The 24,677-nt window shown below is 43.7% G+C and overlaps 1 protein-coding gene across 4 annotated transcripts in view; it reads left to right on the top strand.

Annotated features, from left to right (window-relative positions):
• Positions 1-24,677, top strand: part of fmnl2a (formin-like 2a) — a 268,529-nt gene that overhangs the window by 226,662 nt on the left and 17,190 nt on the right. For all 4 annotated transcript variants that reach the window (XM_069935529.1, XM_069935532.1, XM_069935533.1 and 1 more), the window contains 10 exons: positions 115-264; positions 1,383-1,484; positions 7,444-7,744; positions 9,352-9,546; positions 20,327-20,451; positions 20,580-20,779; positions 21,083-21,317; positions 23,607-23,675; positions 24,031-24,111; positions 24,244-24,373. In XM_069935529.1, the coding sequence (XP_069791630.1) occupies positions 115-264; positions 1,383-1,484; positions 7,444-7,744; positions 9,352-9,546; positions 20,327-20,451; positions 20,580-20,779; positions 21,083-21,317; positions 23,607-23,675; positions 24,031-24,111; positions 24,244-24,373 (1,588 nt within the window). The remainder of the gene's footprint in view (positions 1-114; positions 265-1,382; positions 1,485-7,443; positions 7,745-9,351; positions 9,547-20,326; positions 20,452-20,579; positions 20,780-21,082; positions 21,318-23,606; positions 23,676-24,030; positions 24,112-24,243; positions 24,374-24,677) is intronic.

Raw genomic sequence — 24,677 nt, 5'->3', positions numbered from 1 at the left:
GAAGGAATGGTACATTCTGTACTTTTTTTACAGTGGCCATTAATATAAATGAGAGAACTTTAATCTGCAGGTGACTGGTTTGTACTGATGATCATGAGTTTTCTTTAATTTTAGAAACTGAAAAATACAGAGAGTGACAAACTTCAAGTGCAGATTCAGGCCTACCTGGACAATGTGTTTGATGTGGGTGCGCTATTAGAAGATGCCGAGACCAAGAATGCTGCCTTGGAGAGGGTTGAAGAACTGGAAGAAAACATTTCTCATGTAATCACTACTTTTAAGTTTGTAATGGCCAGCTGCAGGTTGAGTAACACTGGCCTTTGGTGAATGATTGTAACAACTGCATATTCTTCCTTAAACTTGGGAAATAATTTCATCCTTGTATGGTTAAACAAGAGCTGGATTTAAAAAGTGAGTTTGATTGAGGACTTTTTAAGTAGGCCGAGTTGGAGAGTTTTTAAGGGCCAGTAGGTTGGGTGGCTGCACAATGCTAAAGTACATTTTGTCGAGCTCCATAGCCTATTGTTTTCAGGTTAAGTTACAAGGTTTACTGGGCATTACGAGTCTGCTCGTCTTAGTTGGCACATTAAAGTATAATCAGAACCAAGCTGCACCTGAACTGTAGGAGTAATAACTTAAAACCATTATAAGTGGTTACTTACTGATTGTGCTCTGTTCGATCGTCTGAGAGCAGTTACTGAACTTTCAATGTAATTAGCTGGGAATGAAAAAGAGTGTAAATCTACATTCGTCTTTCTCCATTCTCGACTGCCTTTAAACATATCAGACTTATTTTTATTTGACAGTGTTTCTTCAGCCTCCTGAAAGCATTGACCTCATGTTGGGGCACTGCCGTGAGTTCTGAATGCTGGTTGGTGCCTTGCAACTTGATGGTGAATGTGTGCAGGCTGTTCAGGTGCCATGGTGCAGTTCAGCCACATTTTGCTTAGCCCCACTGTTGACTGACTATATTCTTCCAGTGGGGCTATCAGGTTTTCCCAGGCAGATTTTTTCCCCCTGATTAATTATAATTGTGCCATTCCAACTACGGGAAAGGTTGGTGCCTTGCAACTTGATGGTGAATGTGTGCAGGCTGTTCAGGTGCCATGGTGCAGTTCAGCCACATTTTGCTTAGCCCCACTGTTGACTGACTATATTCTTCCAGTGGGGCTATCAGGTTTTCCCAGGCAGATTTTTTCCCCCTGATTAATTATAATTGTGCCATTCCAACTACGGGAAAGGTTGATCAACTAACTGATGACACCCTGTTGTGCAGTGGTACTCAAATTATTGAGTGGAGTAGCAGAGGTTTGGCTGAGGCAGAGTTAATTTTGATTTTGGTGAAGGCCACAAAATGATGAGTAACATATCAAATGTCTCAGTTGTCAGAAAAATTACAAGATACTGAAAATGAAGCAATGGAAAAAATTGTGGAACTGGAAAAGCAGCTAATGCAAAGGAACAAAGAACTGGAAGTCATAAGAGTAAGTTGATATCTTCCTCCACGGGTGAAATTACTCTTGGAAAACTGGGAAAAATACTGATGACTGACAATAAGCCTGTTTGTTATTGGTTACAGTCTGCTCAACAGAGAGACTGGTCTCGCTTTTGATTGTCTAAAATGGAGATCAGGACATAATCCGTGATTTTTTATTGTTTAACTTACCAAGGGTGGCGTGGGTTAGGTTTAACGTAACGAACGTGTTTATTTGTATGATATACAGCAAAACCCCTTTTATCTAGAATTGAAGCAACTGGCAGCCTCAAGCAACTGACAAAAATAGAGGAAAAATAACTAAAAAATTAAATAAAATAACAGGTAAAAAATGTGTACATTTAAAATTGTATAAGGAAATGTTCTATGAAGTAACACATACCGGTAAACTTCTGGTGAAGACGGGAGCAAACCTTCAGCCAGCAGAACTGGTTATGGATTGCTCATGGCAGCAACTGCTTGGATAAAGTGTTTGAATAAAATGACGTCGCCCAGTAGGAAGAGCTGGTTGATGCCACTTGCTGATGGGTGACTCTCTTAAACTGTCTCCTGATCCCTGTAACAGGCTTTATCTGTACACTTGCGGGGCAGCGGGGTTATTATCTTTAATGTTACATTTGTCTTTCAGAGGGGGAAGGACCTGTAGATGCAGTGATGGTTACATGTTTTCAAAGAATCTGATTGAAATTAAAGTGAAATGGTTTAAGGTTGATATATTAATGCAAATAAATGTTGTTCAGTGTTAGTGCTGTCTAGTTTTTTTGTCATTTAAACTGTTTATTCTCAATGCACGTGTATTAAAACTACAGCACAGAGAACAGGCCATTTGGCCCTTCCAGTCTGTAGCCATCCCATAACCCTCCAGACCTCTCCTATCCATGTATCTATTCAATTTATTCCTAAAACCTAAGAGTGAGACAGCATTTATCACGTCAGATGGCAGCTAGTTCCACACTCACACCACACTCTGAGTGAAGAAATTCCCCCTCAACCTTTCACCTTAAATCCATATCCTCTCATATTTATCTCTCCTAAGTGGAAAGAGCCTCCTGGCATTTACTCTGTCTATTCCCCTTATAATTGTGTAAACCTCGATCAAATCTCCCCTCATTTTTCTATGCTCCAAGGAATAAAGTCATAACCTGTTTAATCTTTCCCTGTAACTCAACTCCTGAAGACCTGGCAACATCCTCGTAAATCTTCTCTGCACTCTTTCAATCTTACTCATATCCTTCCTGTAGTTTGGCGACCAGAACTGCACACAATACTCCAAATTTGGCCTCACCAATGTCTTATACAACCTCACCATAATGTCCCAACTCCTACACTCAATATTTTGATTTATGAAAGCCAAGATGCCAAAAGCTTTCTTTATAACCTGTCTACCTGTGATGCCACTTTCAGGGAATTATGTGTATGTATTCCCAGATCCCTTTGATCCTCCGGACTCCTCAATGCCCTGTGTATGTCCTACCTTGGTTTGTCCTTCCAAAATGCAACACTTCATACTTGTCTGCATTAAATTCCATCTGCCACTTTCTGGCCCATTTTTCCAGTTGGTCCAGATCCCTCTGCAAGTTTTGAAAGGCTTCCTCGCTGTCCACAATGCCTCCAATCTTAGTGTCAACAGCAAACTTACTGATTCAATTTACCACATTATCATCCAGATCATTATTATAGACAACAAACAACAATGGTCCCAGCACCGATCCCTGAGGCAGTCTGAGAAGCAGTCAACCACTACCACTCTCAGTCTTCTCACATTCAGCCAATTTTGAATCCAGTTTGCAGCCTCTTATGTCTGAACCTTCTGAACTAACCTCCCATGTGGGACCTTGTCGAAGGTCTTACTGAAGTCCATGTAGACAACATGCACAGCCTTTCCTTCATCTACTTTCTTGGTAACCTCAAAAAAACACAACCTACCACGTGCAAAGCCATGCTGACTTTCCTTTATCACCCCTTGTCTGTCCAAATACTTGTATATCCTATCTCTCAGAACACCCTCCAATAATTTCTCCACTACTGATGTCAGTCTCACCAGTCTGTAAATTCCTGGTTTACTTTTGGAGCCTTTTTTAAACAAAAGACCAACATAAACTACTCTCCAATCCTCCAGCACCTCACCTGTGTCTAAAGACATTTTAAATATTTCTGCCAGGGCCCCAGCAGTTTTTACACTAGTCTCGCTCAAGGCCCAAGGGAATATCATGTCAGGCCTGGGGGATTTACCTACCTTTATTTGTTGTAAGGCAGCAAGCACCTCATCTTTCATCTCTATGTGTTCCATGCCACTACTGCTGGTTTCCCTTCCTTCCTTGTACACCATGCTAGTTTCCTGAGTAAAAACTGATGTAAAAAAATCTGTTCAAAATCTCCCCCATCTCATTAAGCTCAACATCCAGATGACCACTGATCTTCTGAAGGACCAATTTTGTCCCTTACTATCCTTTTACTCTTAACAAACCCTCCAGGTTTACCTTCACATTATCTGCCAAAGCAACCTCGTCTTTTTGCCTTCCTGATTTCCTTCTTAATTATTTTCTTACATTTTCCAGACTCTTCTCATACCTCATTTGCTTCTTGTTGCCTGTGCCTGCTATACACCTCTCTCTTTCTCTTCACCAGATTACTAATATCCTTTGAATGGTTCCCAATGCCTGTTAACTTTGCCTTTAATCCTGACAGGAACATGCATTAACTGCATTAAGTGGAGCAGTTAGACATTGTACTCGTAAGTCTCAAGCAATCGGAAATTAGACATCCAGCATCTACCAACACTTTGGCTGCCAGATACCAGGGGTTTTACTGTATTACTTTATTTTCTTTGACCAGGAATTTTATGGATATTTAACAGTGATTGATCTTGGCAGTTCTACTTCTGTCACAATTTGAAGAGTAAAAATATCCACAAACATTCAAACGAATCAATAGCTTTGATACCACCGAGTTTAATGTGAGGCCTCTGAAGGCCATTGGAGAGAGAGAGAGCACGCCACCTGTATTCAGAGTGCAGTAGAAAGTTAGACTTGGGAATCAGGAAACTATCTCTTTCTGTGAATTTTCCCTCTCCTTTTCTGACCTTTGCACTCTAAACATTGCATTCAAGTTTCAGTGACCTTTCCAAAAAGAATACATAGAAGCAATTAAACTTGAACCGACCCAATGATTGTACTTTGTGACTTGATAGTAAATTGTTCCTGTTTGCTCTTCAAGAGTGCGTGATTCCTCATACCATCAACAGTACTTAAATAAACTATATATATGGACATTGTGGTTTTCCAAACAATATAATATTGCTGGAGATCGGAGGCTGGAATGTGGAACAAAAGTAATGTGGAGGAACTCAGGGAATTGAGTTAACGTCAGTGGGAGAAAAAGTATTTTCAACATTTTGGGCCAGAGCACTTCATCAGAATTGAGAGTGCAGAGGGGAGATTGCGAGTATAATGAAGGTTGGACAGGGGTGGGGATGGGGGGGCAATTGGGAATTGGTGAACTGGGGAGGAATGAAGAAAGATGGATTGGCAGGATGGCATTAAGTCTGCCATTAGGCTCTATGATGGAGAAGAGGCTACATCAGGAGCTCTGAATGCAGTAGATGAGGTTAAAGGAAGTGCTTTGTCTCACATGGAAAGCTGGTAAGAAAGGAGGTATGAGAACAAGTGCAAGTACCAAGATTAGTAGAGGTGGGTAGACAGGGATGAGCAGGCAAGGGAGTCATGGAGGGAGCAATGCCTCATGAAGGCAGAAAGGGGTGAGAGGTAGAAGTTTCTGGTGGGTGGGGTCTAGTGAAGTGCTGACTGGAGGTTGGTGAGGTGAAAGGAGGTCAAGGGGAATTTTGTGCATGTTTGGAGGGAGGGGGTGAAAGTGGAACTCTGAGAAACTGGAAATCCAGGAGATACCATTGCTTGACCATGTCGAAATTCCTGTTACTACTGTAGAAGCCCCATTATCTGGCACCTATGGGGAGCACGGATGTTGGACATGCAAATTTTAAGGTTGATTGAGTCTCGCTCTTCCAAAGCCTAACTAATACACATGCATTAAGAATACACAGTTTAAGAGACAGTGCAAAATGTAAAGTAATTTGAAATAGTATTGCGGTCTTTAATTGCGTAAAGTTCACTTTAATCCCAGATAATTCCCAAAATTTATATTTGAACCCCTGGCACTGTAACCCCTAACTGTACTGCTGTCATAATTAACCCTCCTCCCCCAAGTTGACAGATGAAGCCTTATAAACATACCTAATACTAATAAAAACTTTACTAGGCAGGGATAGGGAGACACTTTGCCACTCGCCACTCGGGCACTCTTCATCTTGGGCGCTGCCATTTTGTTCCAACACAGCATTATTCAAACAGATGCTGCCTGTGGAGCCCAAATGGGGCGTTCTGCTGACTGAATGTTTGCTCCCATCTTCACCAAGGGGTTGTGTGTAGTGTCTCGGTCATGCCCTTGGTGCACCTCCCTCGCACTGACAGCCTGGCTCACCTCCACGCAAGTGGTGACACGAAAAGAATGAGAGTTCATTGAGGGATATTGCTTGTTCAGCAGGGAAAACCTGCGTGTGTCCGACAGTCGCAGCGCTTCCCTGTGGGGTCCATCTGCCCAGACTTATTTATTCGATTTTTTTAAATTTATTTAGTTCCTCGATTTCTTTTTTTGCCAGATGTTTGAGTTTCCAGTTTATGGAATTACAGATAATAGAGATTCTCTATTAGGATTTGTCTATTTAAAGGTAAGGTGTTGAAATTAAAGGGTAGATTATCAAAATATTATGGATATAACATTCCACGTCAGAGTTAACTTGCAAGCATTTTCCAGAAATGTATCATTTTACCTCTTCCTGACGCTCGTTATTTAAAATGACGGAGCCACGAAGAGAGAAAAGAGTTACTGTTTCAGATCAAAAACCCCTCATCAGAACTCTGTCTTTAACTCTGTTTTAATCCTATTCTGCCAGTGAGTTATCCCCTGCATTTCAATTTTACATAATAAAGTACATTTCTGATTATCTGAAACGCTCAGGACTAGATACGTATTGGTTGACTGCATTTTTCGGATAATTGAATACTGGCTGTAAGCACCCCAATAGCAGCAGCAGAATACTTGTATCGCCTGTCACCGATACCTTCCCATCGCCGTCTCCGATCCCCGACATCTCCCCACTGCTGTTGCCGATCCTGCCCGGGAGCCCAAGATCTCCTCTCCTGCTGCCGATCCCCGACACCTCCCTACCACCATCGCCGATCCTACTCGGTACCCACTCTGATCCCAGACACCTCCCCAATGCAGTCACTGATCCTGCCAAAGAGCCTGAGGTACCTGCCACCACACACCCCCTCGGTTACCCTAATGCCCCCCAACTAAATCTGACCTGACACCGAGTCTGGGGACAGTGGAGAGCTAGGTATAGTGAAGTGTAAAGAAGAAATGGAAGAAGAGAGGGGAAGGAGTTTCCTGAAATGAGGACAATCTCCCCAAGCTCTGCCTGACCTGCCAACTTCCTCCAACCGCTTACTGATGTTACCAAACTGGTGCGAACAACATGAAGGGTGGAAATTTTTTTTCAACTTGTGATAAATCATGTTGCCGCCAAAATATTTTCAGATAACTGAGTATTTTGGTTAAGTGGTTTTTGGATAATCAGAAACACTGTATTAAAAAAAAAAGCAAATGAATCATGAATTGAGTTTTTTGGGTACATTTACATTGTTTTCCTGTTTTTTGAGTCTTTTGAGTCATTAACTTGCTGCTTTTTAGTTCATTTTCCCCTTTCTGTTTTCATTTCACCAGACCTAGGGACTAGATGACATGCTCTGGAGGGAACATGAAGAATTGATATGTGTTGGGGAAGGATTTTTGGCACACTTTAAAATATTTAGAAGAATTTAATTTTTCTTCCACTCACTTTTAAACTTTTTCTCTTTCCTCCTTACCAGGAGGTTTACAAGGACACCAATAGTCAAGTTCACACTCTGCGGAGAATGATCAAAGAGAAAGAGGAGACCATTCAAAGACACAATCACTTGGAGAAAAAGATTCATGAACTGGAGAAGCAAGGGTCCATCAAGGTTCAGAAGAAAGGGGATGGTGACATTGCCATTCTGCCAGTTTTGACCAATGTGTCACAATCCCCAGGTGCAGAGCACGCACCAAGCATTTATACAGGGCTGACAGTTGAGGCATCAGATACATCAACGCCACCACTTTCTGCCCCACCTCCATCCCTTTCTGGTGCAGGTGAGGCTCAGAAGTTTAAGTGCACTGATTGCTCTTTTATTTGGAATAGTATAACATGGAAGTATATTCTTTTCATGGATGATAATTGCAGTAATGGTTTACTGGAAGAACAGTGTGAAGATAATTATGTATCAAGTAAAGCACTGCTTCCATCCAGGAGGGAGCAGAGAGGGTAGGTATGGGGACATGTAGAAAGAGTGAATGAACAGTGGACAAGAATATGGCCTAGAAAAGTGTGACTACATCCACTTTGTTAGAAAAGTGGAAAGGCAGTGTTTGTTTCAATGGTGAAAGATTGAAAGGGTCCATTTTTGGAGAGTCTGGGATTGCAGAAACAACAAGCAACCAGGGAGGCAAAAAGCAAATTTATATAATAAATAGTAAAGCAGAAAATAGTACCCTGGCCTTTGTTAAACAGGATTTGAGTGTAAGAGCAGGGACATTTGACTCTAATTTTCTTTTGAGGCATTCAGGGAATGAGGTGGTTTATGAGCTGATGTGAGGCTTTCAACTCTTCTACAGGTTGGCCATTTTATGAGGCCGTGCAGGTCTTCCACTGCTCAAATGGGGTCTCTTATTTCATGGCCTTGAGTTTGTTCACATGTTCCTGAATATTCTTTCTCTACTTGGTATGGTCATGAGCCAAATTCCAGGAGTTGGTGAGAATATGCAGTACATTTCTTCAGTCAAAGAGGTTGTAATTATATCTTGATCCTCTTTCTACCTGGAAATCTCTCCGTGACAGCGCTCGGCATTGAATGTCCGTTTTGGGGGTCCATTGCGAGGTATACGAGCCAAGCGACCTGCCCAATGTTCTAGAGATGTTGGCCTGGGGGAGGACACTGATAATTGGGAGCGGCAAGCCCAAAACATCAGTAATCTATCTCTTCCTTTGCTATGTAAAGGACCCTGTTCGACCTGGTGAGTCTCTCCAGCCTCGTGTGCTTTTACACTGATCATTGGTATGTGGCCCTTTCCAATGAATTTGGAGGCAATTACAAGAATTGCACAGAGCCCCATTGAGAATGAATATGGAATATTGTGCACAATGCAGGGGACTCAGAATATACTTGAGATGAAGGAAGGGCAGCAAAGGCTTCACGAGATGGATTCTGCGGATGGTGGATTTGCTTTCAGAGGAGGTATTAGCCTGAAGGAGCTTCTGCTGTCTTTAGCAGAATAAGAGATGTCTCAGTGAAACGTTAATTAATCTTATGGAACTTGACAAATAAGATACAGAGTTGTTCTTTCCTCTGATCGAGGATTGTACAAGCAGAAGTGTTCCAGGATAAAATGAGGGAAAAAATGACTTCATCTAGGAAAAAAAACTTGTATCTCAGGAGTTCTCTACCGAAGGGAGCTCTGTGGGCTCAGTTGCCCGGCATGTGTAGAGCAAACATCGATAGATTTTTTAAATATTGAGGGGATCAAGACATGGTGCTTGTGCATGAAAGTGAGATTGAGGTGAAGTATCAGTATTGGTGGGGTTCACGGACCAATCCTTGAATTTTTGTCTTTGAACTGTGCCTTGTTTGAAGCCTGCTCTGTCCCGTGGAAATTTTTGGTAAGAGGTTTCTGAAAGCGACTTCTGATTTTGCATTTTTCAGCATTCTCAAATGGACCAGTGCTGGCACCATCCTCTCAGCAGCTTCCTCCTCCTCCTCCTCCTCCCCCACCACTACCCCAGGCTGCAGAAGCTCCGCCTGTTCCACCTCCTCCTCCGCCACCGCCGCCGCCACCGCCACCTGCTCCTCCATTGCCTGGAACAGCCCCGACTCTCATTTTCAACCCCGGCTTAGCAGGTAACAACATGGTGTTCAATGTACTTTGCAATTTAGCACGCATTGATTGTTTTAACAGCTCAAGAAATGTAGTTACTAGTTTTATTATTATTAGGAAGATAATAGGAAATGAAATGTGTATTTCAACTTCCAAAATAGGGAGGGCATGCATGGTGTTGAGGGAATGAAGTGCTGGGGACGCAGGGGTTGTAGATATCTTTCTTTCCCCCGCCCCCACCCCGACATCTGTGGCTGCAGGATAGAAATCCTGGAAAGATGGGGATTTACCAAAGGGGTGTAGTCAGAGCTAGGCTATTGGGAAATTGATATTCGGAATGGCCAGTTCCTGGGATTGGCAGAAGAGAGGGGAAATTGGAACACAGGCAAACAGCTGATCTTGGGGCAAGATGGTCAGAATTGTGGGTTAGGGATCATGTAATTGAATTGGACCTATCAGGAAGCCACAGATGGAAAAATTTCAGATCCAAAAATTGGGACAAGAGAACTTTCTAAGGAAGCCCAAAAAATCAATTATTGAGTTTGCATCAAATTTTCAATTGTGTAATGCAAGTTGGATCTAAGTATTAAAATGACATCTCTTGCCTCTCTCCCTGATACTTTCACAATTCTCAATTCATTATTAAAAATAATTTTTATTATTTGAATTTCAAAATTCCCCGACATTCTCTTGCTGGTTGGGACAGGGTTGGAATCAGCCAGATGAATAATATGATATGTACTGGAAGAAATTTTCTTTTTAAAAAAAAAAGAGAAGTCATGAAAAGTTGGTGAAATTTTATTTTCCATTCTTTTTGAATCCCTTTCCCCTATGCTGTGATAAGCATAGAAACCTCTTGCAATAGTGTGTAATTGGCATTACACACAATCAGTAATTTAAAAATAACTTTCTTAAGGCAGGCTCCTGTTGAAGTTGGAGTTGGACAATGTAGCAGCTCATCATGTGAAATCAGACTCTGATGCATGAATGAGCAAGGTTTTAGCATTAACCTGATATTGCTGTACATTGTTGTTATCATGTTATCCACCTGTGGGAAATTTAAAAATAAAATATAAACACAACATGTTTTTTTAAAAAAATGTGAAAGCTACTAAGTTACTGTGGAATATTTAGATTCTAAAAGCTTCCATGACGCAATTTTTGTAGCAATGGGAATGATAATTCCTTGCGTATGTGCTTTTGCTAACTTGAATTTCTTTATCTATCCTCTCTGCTTTCATACAAGAGGGACCAATCAAGCTGTTCTGTAGGTTTCCTTATGCTCTATTGATGTTGTACATCTCACTGTATGCCTGTTTTCCCAGCAGTGATAGGTGTGGTTGACTGTGGTTCTTTAAGAGAATGTGGTGGAAATGCTCGGGGGGGGGGGTCGGGCAGCATCTCTGGGTAACATTTTATTTACTCTGTTTTCTTCTGCGTCCCTGCTGCTTGATTTGCTAAGTCTTTCCAGGTCTCTGTTATTTTCAATTTACTGTAGCGGTAGTATTTTGCTTTTGGATAACAGGCAGATAATCTAGCCAACTTCATCTTCTTGATAGACATATTAATGGTAAATTTCCTAACTAACCTCTTTTTTTAATCAACGGATTTGATTTGTTATTGAAGATTCCAAGAGCCGGTCCAGTTGGATGAGTCAATTCATGGTACATGTTAAAACATTTGCATCAGTGCTGGTTAGTACTTTAAGAGCTGAGGTGAACCAGTTCCTATATAGTGTGGCTTTGATCAAATTCTATCTAGTGTTCTCACTCACATACTCAAAATATTCCAAATGTTTTGGCTTTGTTTGTCACGGATTGACTCCTAAAAATAGTGAATTGCTATTTCATCTGTTTTTGCCATTACATGCTCTGCGTTGAATTCACATGATTGTGGTACTGTACTTTTAAATAATGGCACGACCACCATCTAGATTATGTTGACCCTGATTTTTAAGTATACAGTGGTAAATTCAAAAATGGATTGCAGAGTCCTCATTTTTGAATACTGTTCTTGAATTCTTTGCCAATTTGTGTTTTTTGTCTGTTCACCAATGGTGTTGCTATTAAACCTGACTAGTGGCCAGCACTCTGCACATGTACCACTGAACTTTGCTCAGGCTTGCAAAGTTCAGCAATCTGGGAGAAATTTTATGGTTTTTGTGGCGGTATGCCATTAAGCAGGCGAACCGGCCCAACTTGTCACGCATGCGGCAGCTGTTGGGGTGTTTCCTCCCGACCTTGACACTGGGCTCAGAAGCCCGCGCTTGGGGACCCATGTGATGCCCTGGTGAACCCCCAGTGCGGTTCTCAGCCAGGTCCGGGCTGGGGGTATAAGACCAGCCAGGCAGCCTGCAATATATCAGTTTTTGCTCCCTGAACTCAACCCATCTGGTTGTGCGATCCTTCAATTGGTGACCCCGACAGGTTCAAATGTCTTTGAACCCAACATGAACGACCCTTCGATCAACGCTGTAGCCATCAAGCTCCCTTACTTCTGTGTTCAGGAGCCAGAGACCTGATTCAGCCACTAGAAGGCTCAGTTTCACCTCCGCCAGATTTCATCGGATTCGACCAAGTTTTACCATGTGGTCGCCGCCCTGGACTAGGCCACCGCCAAACGAGTGCTGCACCTCGTTCAGCACCCATCCGCAGAAGATAAGCACGGGTCCATCAAGTAGGTGCTCACTGGCTCCCTCGGCCTCTCCAGGCACCAGCGTGCTGCTCGGATACTGTGCCTTGATGCCTTGGGGGACAGAACTCCAATCGAGTTGAAGGACGAGTTGCTCGCGCTCATGGGCGATCACACCAACTGCCCACTCTTTGAGCACATCTTCCTCGACCATCTGCCTGAAGACATCCGGGCGTTACTAGGAAGGTCGCTGAAAAGACTCAGGAGCTACTGCTCGAACGATTCCCGGAGGGCTCAGCAGTCCAACAGGTTACAAGTCACGGGGATGACCACGCCAAGCCTTCCTCTAGCACTGTGGTGGAACACCTGTCCCCTGCAGGGGCCTCAAAGAGCGAGCATAGCCAGAAGCAAGTCATCCACTTCAGGCCTCTGTTTCTTCCACCGGCGCTGGGGACCCAGGCCAGCCATTGTTAATGGCTGCAGTGGCTGGCCAAGAACACAGCCTTCTCTACCTGTGGGATTCAGTCAGCGGCCGACGCTTCCTCGTCGACACCAGGACCAAGATCAGCGTCATCCCGGCCACAGACATCGAGTCCCGGAACCAGCCTCGAGGACCTCCCCTCCATGCAGCCAATTCGATGGAAATCCAAATGTTTGGAGACAAGACCGTCCACTTCCAGATTGGCCAGCAGAACTTCTCGTGGAGGTTCACCATTTCGTCCCTTCTAACCGACATCCTGGGTGTTGACTTCCTCCTCGCCCACGGACTCCTGGTTGACATTCGAGGTAGGTGACTGGTAGATGCCCGTACCTTCCAATCCGTTCAACTCAACGCCTCCCACAAAGAGCAGCCACAGATAGCTACAGTCAGCATGCCCAAGGACGAGTTTCATTGTATCCTGGACGAGTTCCCATCCCTCCTCAAGCCACAGTTCTCCGCCACCTCACCATGCCACAGGGTGTTCCATTACATCCCCACCCAAGGCCCACCGGTCCACGCCAAGGCACGCTGGCTCCCGCCAGATAAGCTCCAGATAGCGAAGGAAGAGTTCTTGCATCTGCAGGAGCTGGGGGATCATTTGATGCTCCAACGGTCCTTGGGCCTCACCACTCCACCTGGTCCCGAAAGCCTCCGGCGCACCCCTGCGGAGATTATCGACGGCTTAACGACGTGACAGTACCTGACCGTTACTCGATCCCTCACATCCAGGACTTTACAGCCAACCTGCATGGCGCGAGGGTATTCTCCAAGGTTGACCTGGTGCGCAGGTATCACCAAATCCCGGTGCACCCCGAGGACATACCCAAAACGGCCATCATCACCCCCTACAGCTTGTTCAAGTTCCTATGCATGCCGTTCGAGCTCACAAACGCTGCCCAGACCTTCCAGCACCTTATGGACACAGTGGGCAGGGATTTGAATTTCGTATTCATTTAACTGGACAACTTCCTTGTCGCCAGCAGAGACCAGGCACAAAACAAGTCACACCTGCGCTCCTTCTTCTCCCGACTGGCCAACTTTGGCCTAACGATCAATCCGGCCAAGTGCTAGTTCGGAAAAGAGTCCATGCAATTCCTGGGCCATATCATCACGGCCGAAGGAGCCACATCTGCCACTACGAAGGTCGCTGCAATCAGGGAGTTCCCACGCCCGGAGTACCTCAAGGGGCTACAGGAGTTCGCAGATATAGTCAATTTCTGTAACCACTTCATTCCAGGCGCTACACGCATCATGCAGCAGCTCTTCACCCTCATCACGGCCAAAGACAAGACACTCGCCTGGATTCCAGAGGCCAGCAGGGCATTCAAAGCCAGAAAAGATGCCCTCACGATGGCTACCTGCTCGTCCACCCACACACCGACCTGCATATGGTGCTCTCCGTCGATGCCTCTGCCACAGCCATTGGCGCTGTCCTGGAGCAGCAGGTGAATGGACAATGGAAACCACTGGCATTCTTTAGCCGACTTCTTCACCCGCCAGAGCGCAAGTATAGCACTTTCGATCGTGAGTTGCTGGGCATGTACCTGGCGGTGCGTCATTTCTGCTATTTCTTGGAGGGGAGGCCTTTCACCATTTTTACTGACCACAAACCTCTCACTCAGGTGCTCGCTATGGCAAGTGATCCCTGGTCGGCCTGCCAACAGCGTCACCTCTCATTCGTGTCGGAGTTCACCACCAGCATTCGGCACAAGGCGGGGAAGACAACTTGGTCGCCAGCGCACTCTCATGACCAGCCATTTGTGCGCTGACACCCGCCCTCGACTTTGACCAGCTCGCCCGGGACCAGAAGTCCGACAGGGAGACGCGGGCCTTCGGGACTGCCATCACGGGCCTGCGGTTCCAGGACCTCCCGACTCCTCATGGTGAGGGCACCGTCCTGTGCGAGTCTCCATGGGCACCCTGCGACCAGTGGTTCCCCAGCAGTGGCACAGGCAAGTCTTCCACCATATCCATGACCTTTCCCACCCTTCCATCAGGTCTACAGTCCATATGGTAGCAGAACGTTTCGTCTGGCACGGGCTTCGGAAGCAAATTGCGAACCCATTGCCTGCTTTCCAAGGTACACAGGCACACCAGAGCACCTGTACAAGATTTTGAACACGTCCGGGAACGGTTCAGCCACATACATGTGAGCATCGTTGGACCCTTATCTGTTTCCTGAGGTAACCATTACCTTTTCACAATGGTAGACCACACCTCTCGTTGGCCCGAGGCGATCCCGATTCCAGATGCCTCCACAGACTCCTGCTCCTGAGTGTTTTTGAATGGTTGGGTTGCCTGGTTCGGCATCCCGAACCACCTCACCAGTGATCAGGGCACCCAGTTCACCTCTGCGCTCTGGGCACAGCTCGCCAACAGGCTGGAGATCGAACTACATCACACCACGGCCTATCACCCACAGGCCAATGGGCTAGTTGAGCGATTGCACTGCCACCTTAAGTTGGCACTTATGGCCCGCCTCACCATCCCCGACTGGGTGGACGAGCTGCTTTGTGTGCTCCTGGGCATCCGCTCGACACCCAAAGAAGACCAACAGGCATCATCAGCCGAGCTGGTCTACGGTGCACCGCTAGCCCTACCCGGTGAGCTCGTCAATGCACCTCACAACCCCCAGCAGTTGCCGCACGGTCTACTTCCCCGCCTCCGGGCCCAGTTGACTCCTTCACACCCCCACTGCCACCCAGACACGGCATACAGGCCTCCGCAGAGTACATTTTTATCAGGCGGAGTCCGTCCACAGTACCTCTACCAAGACCATACGAAGGGCCGTAGAAAGTCGTCCAGCGTTCAGGATCCACTTTCACACTGGACATCGGTGGTAAGGGGCAACTCTTTACGGTGGACAGGTTAAAGCCAGCCCACCTTAACCCTACTGAACCAGTAGTTGTGGCCCAACCCAAGAAGCGAGGCCGCCCGGCAAAAAAGGACATTGACGCCTGTTCTGGGGGTGGGCTGTGTGGTGGTACACCATTAGGCAGGCGAACCGACCTCAGCACCGGGCTCAGAAGCCCGCGCTTGGGGACCCACGTGACACCCCGGGGTGATGTCGGGACCTCCCAGCGCGGTTCTCAGCCAGGTCCTGGCTGCTAACAATCTCCTCCACCTGGTAGAACTTTTAGTATAAGACCAGCCAGGGTGCCTGCAATAAATCAGTTTTTTCTCACTGAACTCAATCCATCTGGTTGTGCGATCCTTCAGTTAGCAGTGTAGCCACCGCTACAGTTTGGCCATTAACACTGATCATGAAAATATTTGGCGTGATTTGTTATGCTATCAGTTGAAAACTTTAAATCTGACACCATAGCTGAAAATGTTAAAATATAGAATCACGAGACTGCAGGTGTTGAAATCTGCTGGAAGACTCAGTGGGACGGGAAGCATCTGTGGAGAGGAAGGGAAGGTTAGCATTTTGGGTTGAGACCCTGATCAGGACTGAAAGTGTAAAGGAGAGAAAGTTAGTATTAGGAGATAAGAGGGAGGGGTGAGGCAGAAGCTGGCAGGAATGAGGTGGATCTAAGTGGGAAGTGGTTGATGGAGTCGGACAGAGGAGAGGGGGCGGGGGAAAATAGCAACAAAGTCTGGGGTGTGATATAGAGACAACGAAGGGCTGCAGATTATGGAATCTGAAGAAAGAAAAGGTGATGTGGAACCAGATAAGGGGTGCTTGGGCAGATGGGAAATGGGAGGTGTAGATCAGAGGCGACCCAATGAGGCGAGAGTGTGGGTGACTGGCAGATAAAAGAAACTGGATAACAGGGCTTATGAAAGTGTGTTTGAGAGGACCTAGGTGAATCAGGAGAGAGAAAGGAACAGAAGTGTGTGTGTTATCTGTAATTGGAGAAATCCATGATCATGGATTATGAAGTGGAATATGAGGTAATATTTTTCAAGGTTGTTTTTGGCCTCATCCTGACAGTGGAGGAGGCCAAGGACTGGCAAGTTGGTGTTGGAAAGGGAAGGGGAGTTTATGCACATGTTTTTGCTGATGTTGAGGAGGCCACACTAAGAGCCCTGAATGTCATAGACAAGGTTGAAGGAGGAGCATGAGAAACTCTGCTCACCTGGAAAGGCCGTTTAGGTCCCAGGGTGGTGGTTACAGAGAGGTGTTCCAATTCCAAAGGTTGCAGGGAAAGTGCCAGGTGGTGGGGAGTGAACCGTAAAGTTAATGGAGAGAGTGGTTCTTCCAAAAAGCAGAAGGGATGGAGAAGGAAAGAGATGTCTGGTGGTGGGATCACATTATTGCTGGTAGAAATCGGGAAATGACAACGATGATGTGGTTGTTGCTGTTGAGTGAAGGATGAGAACCAAGAGAACTCTACCACTGTACCGATAGGGGAGGCAGAAAATAGAGGACATCCAAGTGAGGGTTGCATCAGCCCCATGGAGGGAAGCATGTTTCCTGTTAAAGGAGAACATTCGAGATGTCCTGTAGCAGAAAGTCTCATTGCGGGAATGGATTTGGTGGGAACTGTGAAACTAAGAAAAGGGACCATATTCTGCCCTAGATCAGGCCAAGCAATGCGTAGAAGGAGCTAGCTGCAGGAGTTGTCAGGTTTATAGGAAATGTAAGCAGATGTTTATCTCTTGAAATGGGTTTGAAGAGATCCCGAAATGGGAGAACTGTGTGGCAGATTGTCCAAGCAAATTTGAGGTCAGGTGGAAGTCAGTTGTTAAGCTGATAAAATTGATTAGTTCTGAATGAGTTTAGAAAGTAGGACTTCCATAGAGTACCCAATGCACTCGTTGATGGAGTCGAGGAAGAGTTGAGGATTGATGTTGATGCAGGTTTGGAATAAAGAATAAACAAAAATGCAGGCATAGCTGAGGTCTGTGAGAGTGACCATGAATATACCTTTGATTCAGAGAATGAGATGAATCAAAAGAGAAGTTGTTCAAAAGTTCTACCAGGTGGAGGAGATTGTTAGCAGAGGGGAACTATTTGCATGTATGTTTGGGAAAGAAAGTGTGGGCCTTTCTGGTGGAAAAGGAAGGTGTACAAGGATTGAATGAGGCAGTAGGGGCCAAGGAATTGGAAGATATTAAAATGATTGAGAATTTGTCAGATATCATATAACCATATAACAATTACAGCATGGAAACAGGCCAATTTGGCCCTTCTAGTCCTCACTGATCCAAATACCCTCCTCTAATCCCACTTACCAGCACTCTGCCCATATCCCTCCATCCCCCTCCCATCCATATACTTATCCAACTCTTTCTTAAATGACAAAATTGACCATCTCCACCACCTTTCTCGGAAGCCCATTCCACATAGTAACCACTCTCTGAGTAAAGAAGTTCCCCGTCGTGTTACTGCTAAACCTTTGCCCTTCAATCCTCAACCCATGACCTCTTGTATCCATCTCTCCTACTCTCAATGGAAAAAACCTTTCCACATCAACTCTATCTACCCCTCTCATTATCTTAAACACCTCTATCAAATCCCCTCTCAGCCTTCTACATTCCAAGGAATAAAGACTTAATTTGCTCAATCTCTCCTTGTATGCCAGATGCTGAAACCCAGGCAACATTTTTTTGTAAATCTTTTCTGCACTCTCTCTATCTTGTTAATATCCTTCCTATAAATCAGTGACCAGAACTGCACACAGTACTCTAAATTTGGCCTCACCAATGCCTTGTACAGTTTCATCATTACTTCCCAACTCCTATATTCTATGCACTGGTTTATATAGGTAAGCATACTTCTTCACCACCCTATCCACATGCACTCCTGCCTTCAGGGAACAATGCACCGTTATTCCTAGATCTTTCTGCTCCACTGCATTCTTCAATGCCCTCCCATTTACCACATATGTCTTGCTTTGATTATTCTTTCCAAAATGAAGCACCTCACACTTATCAGCATTAAACTCTATCTGCCATCTTTCTGCCCACTCCTCTAAGCAGTTTAAATCCCTCTGCAACCTTTGAAAACCCACTTCATCATCCACAATTTCCCCTATTTTAGTATCATCTTCATATTTACTAATCCAATTTACTGCCCCATCCTCCAGATCATTAATATACATGTCAAACAGCAATGGTCCCAATACCGAACCCTGAGGTACACCACTTATTTACTGGCCTCCATCCTGACAAACAATTATCTACTACTACTCTCTGGCACCTTCCTTCCAGCCATTGTTGAATCCATTTGACTATCTCCAAATTAATACCCAAGGACTTAGCCTAATTAACCTCCCATACGGAACCTTATCAAAGGCCTTACTGAAGTCCATATAGACAACATCCACTGCTCTACTCTCATCAACATTCCTCTTCAAAAAATGCAACAAGATTGGTCAAACACGACCTTCCACGCACAAATCGTGTTGAGTGCCCCTGATCAGACCCTCTCCCTCCATATACGTATATATACTATCTCTAAGAATACTTTCCATCAATTTACCTACCACAGACATCAAACTTACAGACCGATAATTGCTAGGCTTGCTCCTCAAACCCTTTTTAAACAAAGGAACCACATGTGCAACACGTCAATCCTCCGGCACTATACCCGTCTCTAATGGCATTTGAAAAATCACTGCCAGAGCCTCCGCTATTTCCTCATTAACTTCTCTCAAGGGGAAGGGACTGGACAAATGAAAACAAGACTGAGTAAGTGTATGAGGAGATAAACTGAGTGGGGCAAAAGCAGAAACAATGGGCATGCCAGATGATGATCAAGTGCAGTCCTGACTGGGAATCTTAGGAAGGAGATAGAAACAGGCAGCACAGGGCTGGTGCACATAGGACTGAGATTGTGGAGGGAAAGCCCATGAGATCTATGATGACCTGATGATCATAGATGGGGGCTATAGTCCATTGGTAGATATGTGGAGGTCAGTCCTCATCTGGGGATTTGATATTAGGATTGTGAGGGGAGAGCTGTTATCGGAGAGGGGGAGGCGAGTGGAAAAGTCAAGGTGGTCAATGTCTCATTGGCAATTGGAAATGAAAAAGTCAAAAGAGGGTGAAAAGCGGGAAGCAGGTGATCATGAGGAAGTGGAGTATTGGAGAGGAGAGAAGGGGTGATCAATGTGGAGTATGGACTCCTTGTCAAAGAAGTCATCCCAGACACAGTGGGGATGGAAGAACAATTCGATGTGATGACAGGTCTGGAGGGCAGACTGGCTAGCATCAGTGTGGGGGGGTGGGGGAAGGAATCAAAGTGAACGGAGAAGACTCTCGGGATTTGGAATTGGGGCCAGAAGAGAATCATGGGTGGGGTAACATGGTTGAGGAAAGTGGAGGGAGATGATTGGAATGGGATACGAGGTCAGAGGAGTGGGGCGATATGAGGTCAATGGCGGGGGAATAGCAGGTTGGCCCTATGCACCATCGGGCAGATCCTGGAGGCAGTTGAGGGACCTTAGATCTGTTTGTTTTTCAGTGATGGAGGATGAAATAAAAATAAAATCTATTTTATTTTTTGGTCACGTGTTCACTGGTCCTCCAAATACCCCTTCGTGATTAATGTATGAGTGTGGTGAATGATATTAATAACACTTTTAATACTACCACTTAATGAAAGACCAGGTAATGAAAAATCTATTAACTTTGTAATTGCATGACGATTGGCTTATTGCAACTAGCAAGTGCAGTTAACCGTTTAAAATTGAATTTGGAGTGTTGTGCATGCTTTATATCTCAACTCTTCTTTTGTGTAGCTGTAAAGATCAAGAAACCTATTAAAACAAAGTTCCGCATGCCAGTCTTCAACTGGGTGGCATTGAAGCCCAATCAGATCAATGGCACCGTCTTCAATGATATCGATGATGAGCGAATCCTTGAGGTACATATGAAATTGTATTGCTTTTTTAATGATGGACAATGTGGTGGACCTTCCAACATTTAATACCACACTCACAATTTAGTGCTTGCATAGTCTTTCAAATGCCTGTGTTCTATTTTAATTTCTAGGAACTGAATGTGGATGAGTTTGAAGAAATATTTAAAACAAAAGCGCAGGGGCCAGCCATGGATATTGTTTCAAGTCGACAAAAAGTGATCCAAAAGGGATCTAAAGTGACATTACTGGAACCTAACAGAGCTAAGAATCTTGCCATTACCTTACGAAAGGCAGGAAAAACCACAGAAGAAATATGCAGAGCTATCCAAATGTGAGTAAGACAAGTCTCTTCTCAGCAAGCATTTTATAGCCTTCATTTTGAATGGATGAATGAGACAATGGTGAATGGTCGTGAGGTTGCCCTGTAGCCTTTTAGAATCAAAGCCCCCCAGCAGAAAGAAGAAACTTTGGGAGGGGAAATGTGACTGAAAGAATATTCAGCCAATCATACATTCAGGTTGTTCCAATATAGTTCCATGAAGAATATTTTTTGAAATTATTCAATGTGACTGTAAATTGGACATCCTGTCAAGAAGTGCATATGTCACCACTTACATATTTTATTTTGTATTAGGTTTGATCTAAAAACATTACCTGTGGACTTTGTTGAGTGCCTGATGAGGTTCTTGCCAACAGAAAATGAAGTTAAGGTTTTGAGACAATATGAAAGAGAGAGGAAACCATTGGAGAATCTCACAGATGAAGACCGATTCATGGTACAATTTAGTAAGGTGGAAAGACTGATGCAGAGGATGACCATAATGGCATTTATTGGAAACTTTACCGAGAGTGTTCAGATGCTGACACCAGTAAGTAATTATTGCAGTCTAAATTTGCTTTCAAGATAACTTTTTTCCTCCGTGCTCTATTTGGAATCATTGCACAGTTCACAGTTGGTTTAGCCATTAATGTATTGATCTTGGTGGATTATTTCAACCTCTTTCAAAAAAGTATTTTTCCAGAATTGCAGAGATTACTGTCAACTCCTTTCTTCCATCATTCTCCATTCCATTGGCCTTATTTTGTCTTCCAACTCCACCTTTACTTACATTCCGTCACTGCTGCTGTATCCCACCAACTTTGTCTCCCTTAAGATGTATTCCTACACAAATCCTAAGCCATTCCTTCCACTCTCTTCAATCTAACCCAGATGCCTTTGTCCAAGAGAACTGTCACATTTTTTCACCCCCGTTCCAATTAAGCCCCCTGATTATTCAAATCCCCTCCCTCATCCCTGCCTCCCACAACATTGTAAATTGTTCTTTTCTTTGGTGCTGTATTCCTTCTTCCAAAGCTGATGTTGCCATTTGTGTCTCAAAAAAGACACTTCTATCACTCCTTTTGTCCAATAGTCTCTGCTCTCACTCGCCAAATTTGATTGTCCCTTCATTCTCCAAAGTTTTTAAGATGTGCATCTGGCACAAATTGGTGCTTGTTCCTGAGACAGGACTAAATTGGATATAGGTCACAAGGAACATTCTGCATGACTTTAAGTTGGGACTCATCCTTTTTCTTCCCCCCTCATGCAGCCCATGTCCCTATTGATCTCCACTATCTTCCATTTATTTTCTATGTACAACTAAGGAGAACCGAAGCTACCTCATTCTCCTTCCAAGTGATCAAATTCAGCCAACAAATCTGGTGCAATGTCATCTCTACCTGCCACTTATTGTAGCTTGCAGAGTTCCCCTGTTTCTGAGCCCTTCACAGTCCCAGAGCACCATTGTTGAAGATTAGGACATGTGGTTCTCTTCACGTAGTTCCATCTAACTGCCAGCTGTTGAGTTTCCTCAGTGCCTCTGATTTGTTAAGCTTGATTGAAACACAACTATGTTTAAAATCTTATTTTTTGAAATAGTGGTTTGAGGTAAAAATAGTTATCGCCAGAAAGCAAAGTTGTAAACCACAGTATCTTGAGATCCAGAATTATTGTACATATTTTCTTTGATTTGACCAGCAAGATGGATATTTTCACTTTCCCTCCTATTCTGTCGGTTATATCTGCAACCCATTACTGCTGAACACGGCCAACACACTGTTATTGTGTTAAAAATGTGACATGATCTTTCTTCGGTTAACTTCATTAGTGTACCAAGTACTTAATCATGTAAGGCATCATAAATGAAGATAGATCTTGTTATTGGTTCCGTATTTTCACTCCTATAACATGCACATGCATATAATGTGCAGAAAATTATAAATGGTGTAAAAATATTTCGTATAACGCACACTTGTATACCGCGCGGGTGTAGTATTCTAAATTCTGACTGACAAAACAATTTACATTTAAATAGGACACGAGACAAAGCAAAGTTAATCTCCTGCGATTAACACCCAATCAACTTCCCCCAGAGGTGTCCTGTTGCAACACATTAAAAAGCTTTGGAATCAATTAATAGATCGAAGACAGGCTTCAGAGTTAAGCTGGATTTTAATTCTAATGTCTCAAATCAGATCACTTGATATGTTAATGACTTCCCTAGGGATGAGTCAGGGCAATTAATATTGATAAGGGGCAGTGCCCTAGCCAAAATGGCATTCAGTACAAAGATCAAAATTTCCCACGGCCGCTATAAATTGTGCGCGTTCTTTCGTTGCTGCTATTCTATTCTGATGCTCACAATAATTTTCCCATGCTCGCTATAAATTGCCGGCGTCCCTTTCCCATGGCTGCTCTAAATTGTGCACATTCTTTCAGTGCCTCTATTATATGCCCACACCTGCTATAAATTGCCGTTCGACTTTCCCACGCCCGCATTATATGGATAAAAATATGGTGCACGCCTTTGGATGGGAGACAGGAGTGGCAGCCCTGTGGAGTTTCTTTGGAATATTTTCAATCTAGGGCCATTAGTTTGTATCTGCACTGTGGCAGAAGAAACAGCTGTGGAGCCAACGTGAACATTTTGAATTAAAGCTTGCCGAATAAAACTTCTAAATTTTTATCTGGCCAAATTGCATTGTAAATCTATGAAATGTAAGCATTTTCTATTTTCTCCACATTATCTCAGGACGTGAATATAGCAGCAAAGAAACAAGCATTCTAAATTTGTTATCTAACTGTAGCTAATCATTTACATTTATTCTTGCCAATTTAGCAACTTCATGCTGTAATAGCAGCATCTGTATCAATAAAATCATCTCAAAAACTGAAGAAAATATTGGAGGTAAGTAGGAGCAATCTCAACATGTTATGATGAAACATTTATAGAAACAGAGCTGTTTTTCTGCAAATATTATTTTCTAGACATTTTAATAGACTAGCAATCATGAGTTGTAAATTAATTTGAACCATAAGGATGGTGTCGTGAAAGGAATATCATTTCAATGACTGGAGCAGTTGGAGTAAGTGTGTGCGCTGTAAAACGGACAAAACGCAGTCAAGCAATTACCAAGCATCCAACAATGTCAGAAACTGACTCATAGCAAAAATATGTTCAATTCCAGTTTATTAGTTTTATGATCTTTTTGAGCTGAACAACAAATATTAAGTTATTAATTAAATTTGTTGACCTTTTGTAGATAATTTTGGCTCTTGGTAACTACATGAACAGCAGTAAGAGAGGAGCAGTGTATGGATTTAAACTGCAGAGTTTAGACTTGGTAAGTTTCCATATTATAAACAAAATAAATGTACAGCTTGTAAATGAAACTGTTTTATTAATTTAACTGTAAAACTTTCATGTTTTAAACTTTGTGAGCCTAATTATAATTTATTTTCTTGTCATTTTGTAGCTTTTAGATACTAAGTCAACAGATCGCAAACAAACATTGTTACATTACATTGCAAATGTAATCAAAGAAAAATATCCCGACGTATCTCTCTTCTACAATGAGCTCCACTATGTGGAGAAAGCAGCAGCAGGTACCTTTTAAAATAAATAGGTTGTGTAATGTATTGTCACATCTGCAAGTTTTATTTGTTTTATTTTCATATAACGTAGGTGAATAGGTTGGAAAATAGCAGGAGCTTTGGTGGTGGTGGGATTCTAGAGCAGTGCTTGGTTTTTGCCTGATAGCATAAAAGGCAGAAATTTACTCTCTGGGGAATTGTGTGCAAACTTCCAAATCAGAATTTTTTGTCATGAATCTGCCACGGAATCTGTTGTTTTATGGCAGTGTTACACATGCAAATATTAAAGCTATAAATTTAAAAATAAATAATTTCT

This window comes from Narcine bancroftii, chromosome 4, assembly GCF_036971445.1.
Source record: "Narcine bancroftii isolate sNarBan1 chromosome 4, sNarBan1.hap1, whole genome shotgun sequence".
Lineage (NCBI taxonomy): Eukaryota > Metazoa > Chordata > Chondrichthyes > Torpediniformes > Narcinidae > Narcine > Narcine bancroftii.
The sequence above is the reverse complement of the archived record's forward strand: the minus strand, read 5'-3'. Positions and strand labels throughout refer to the sequence as shown.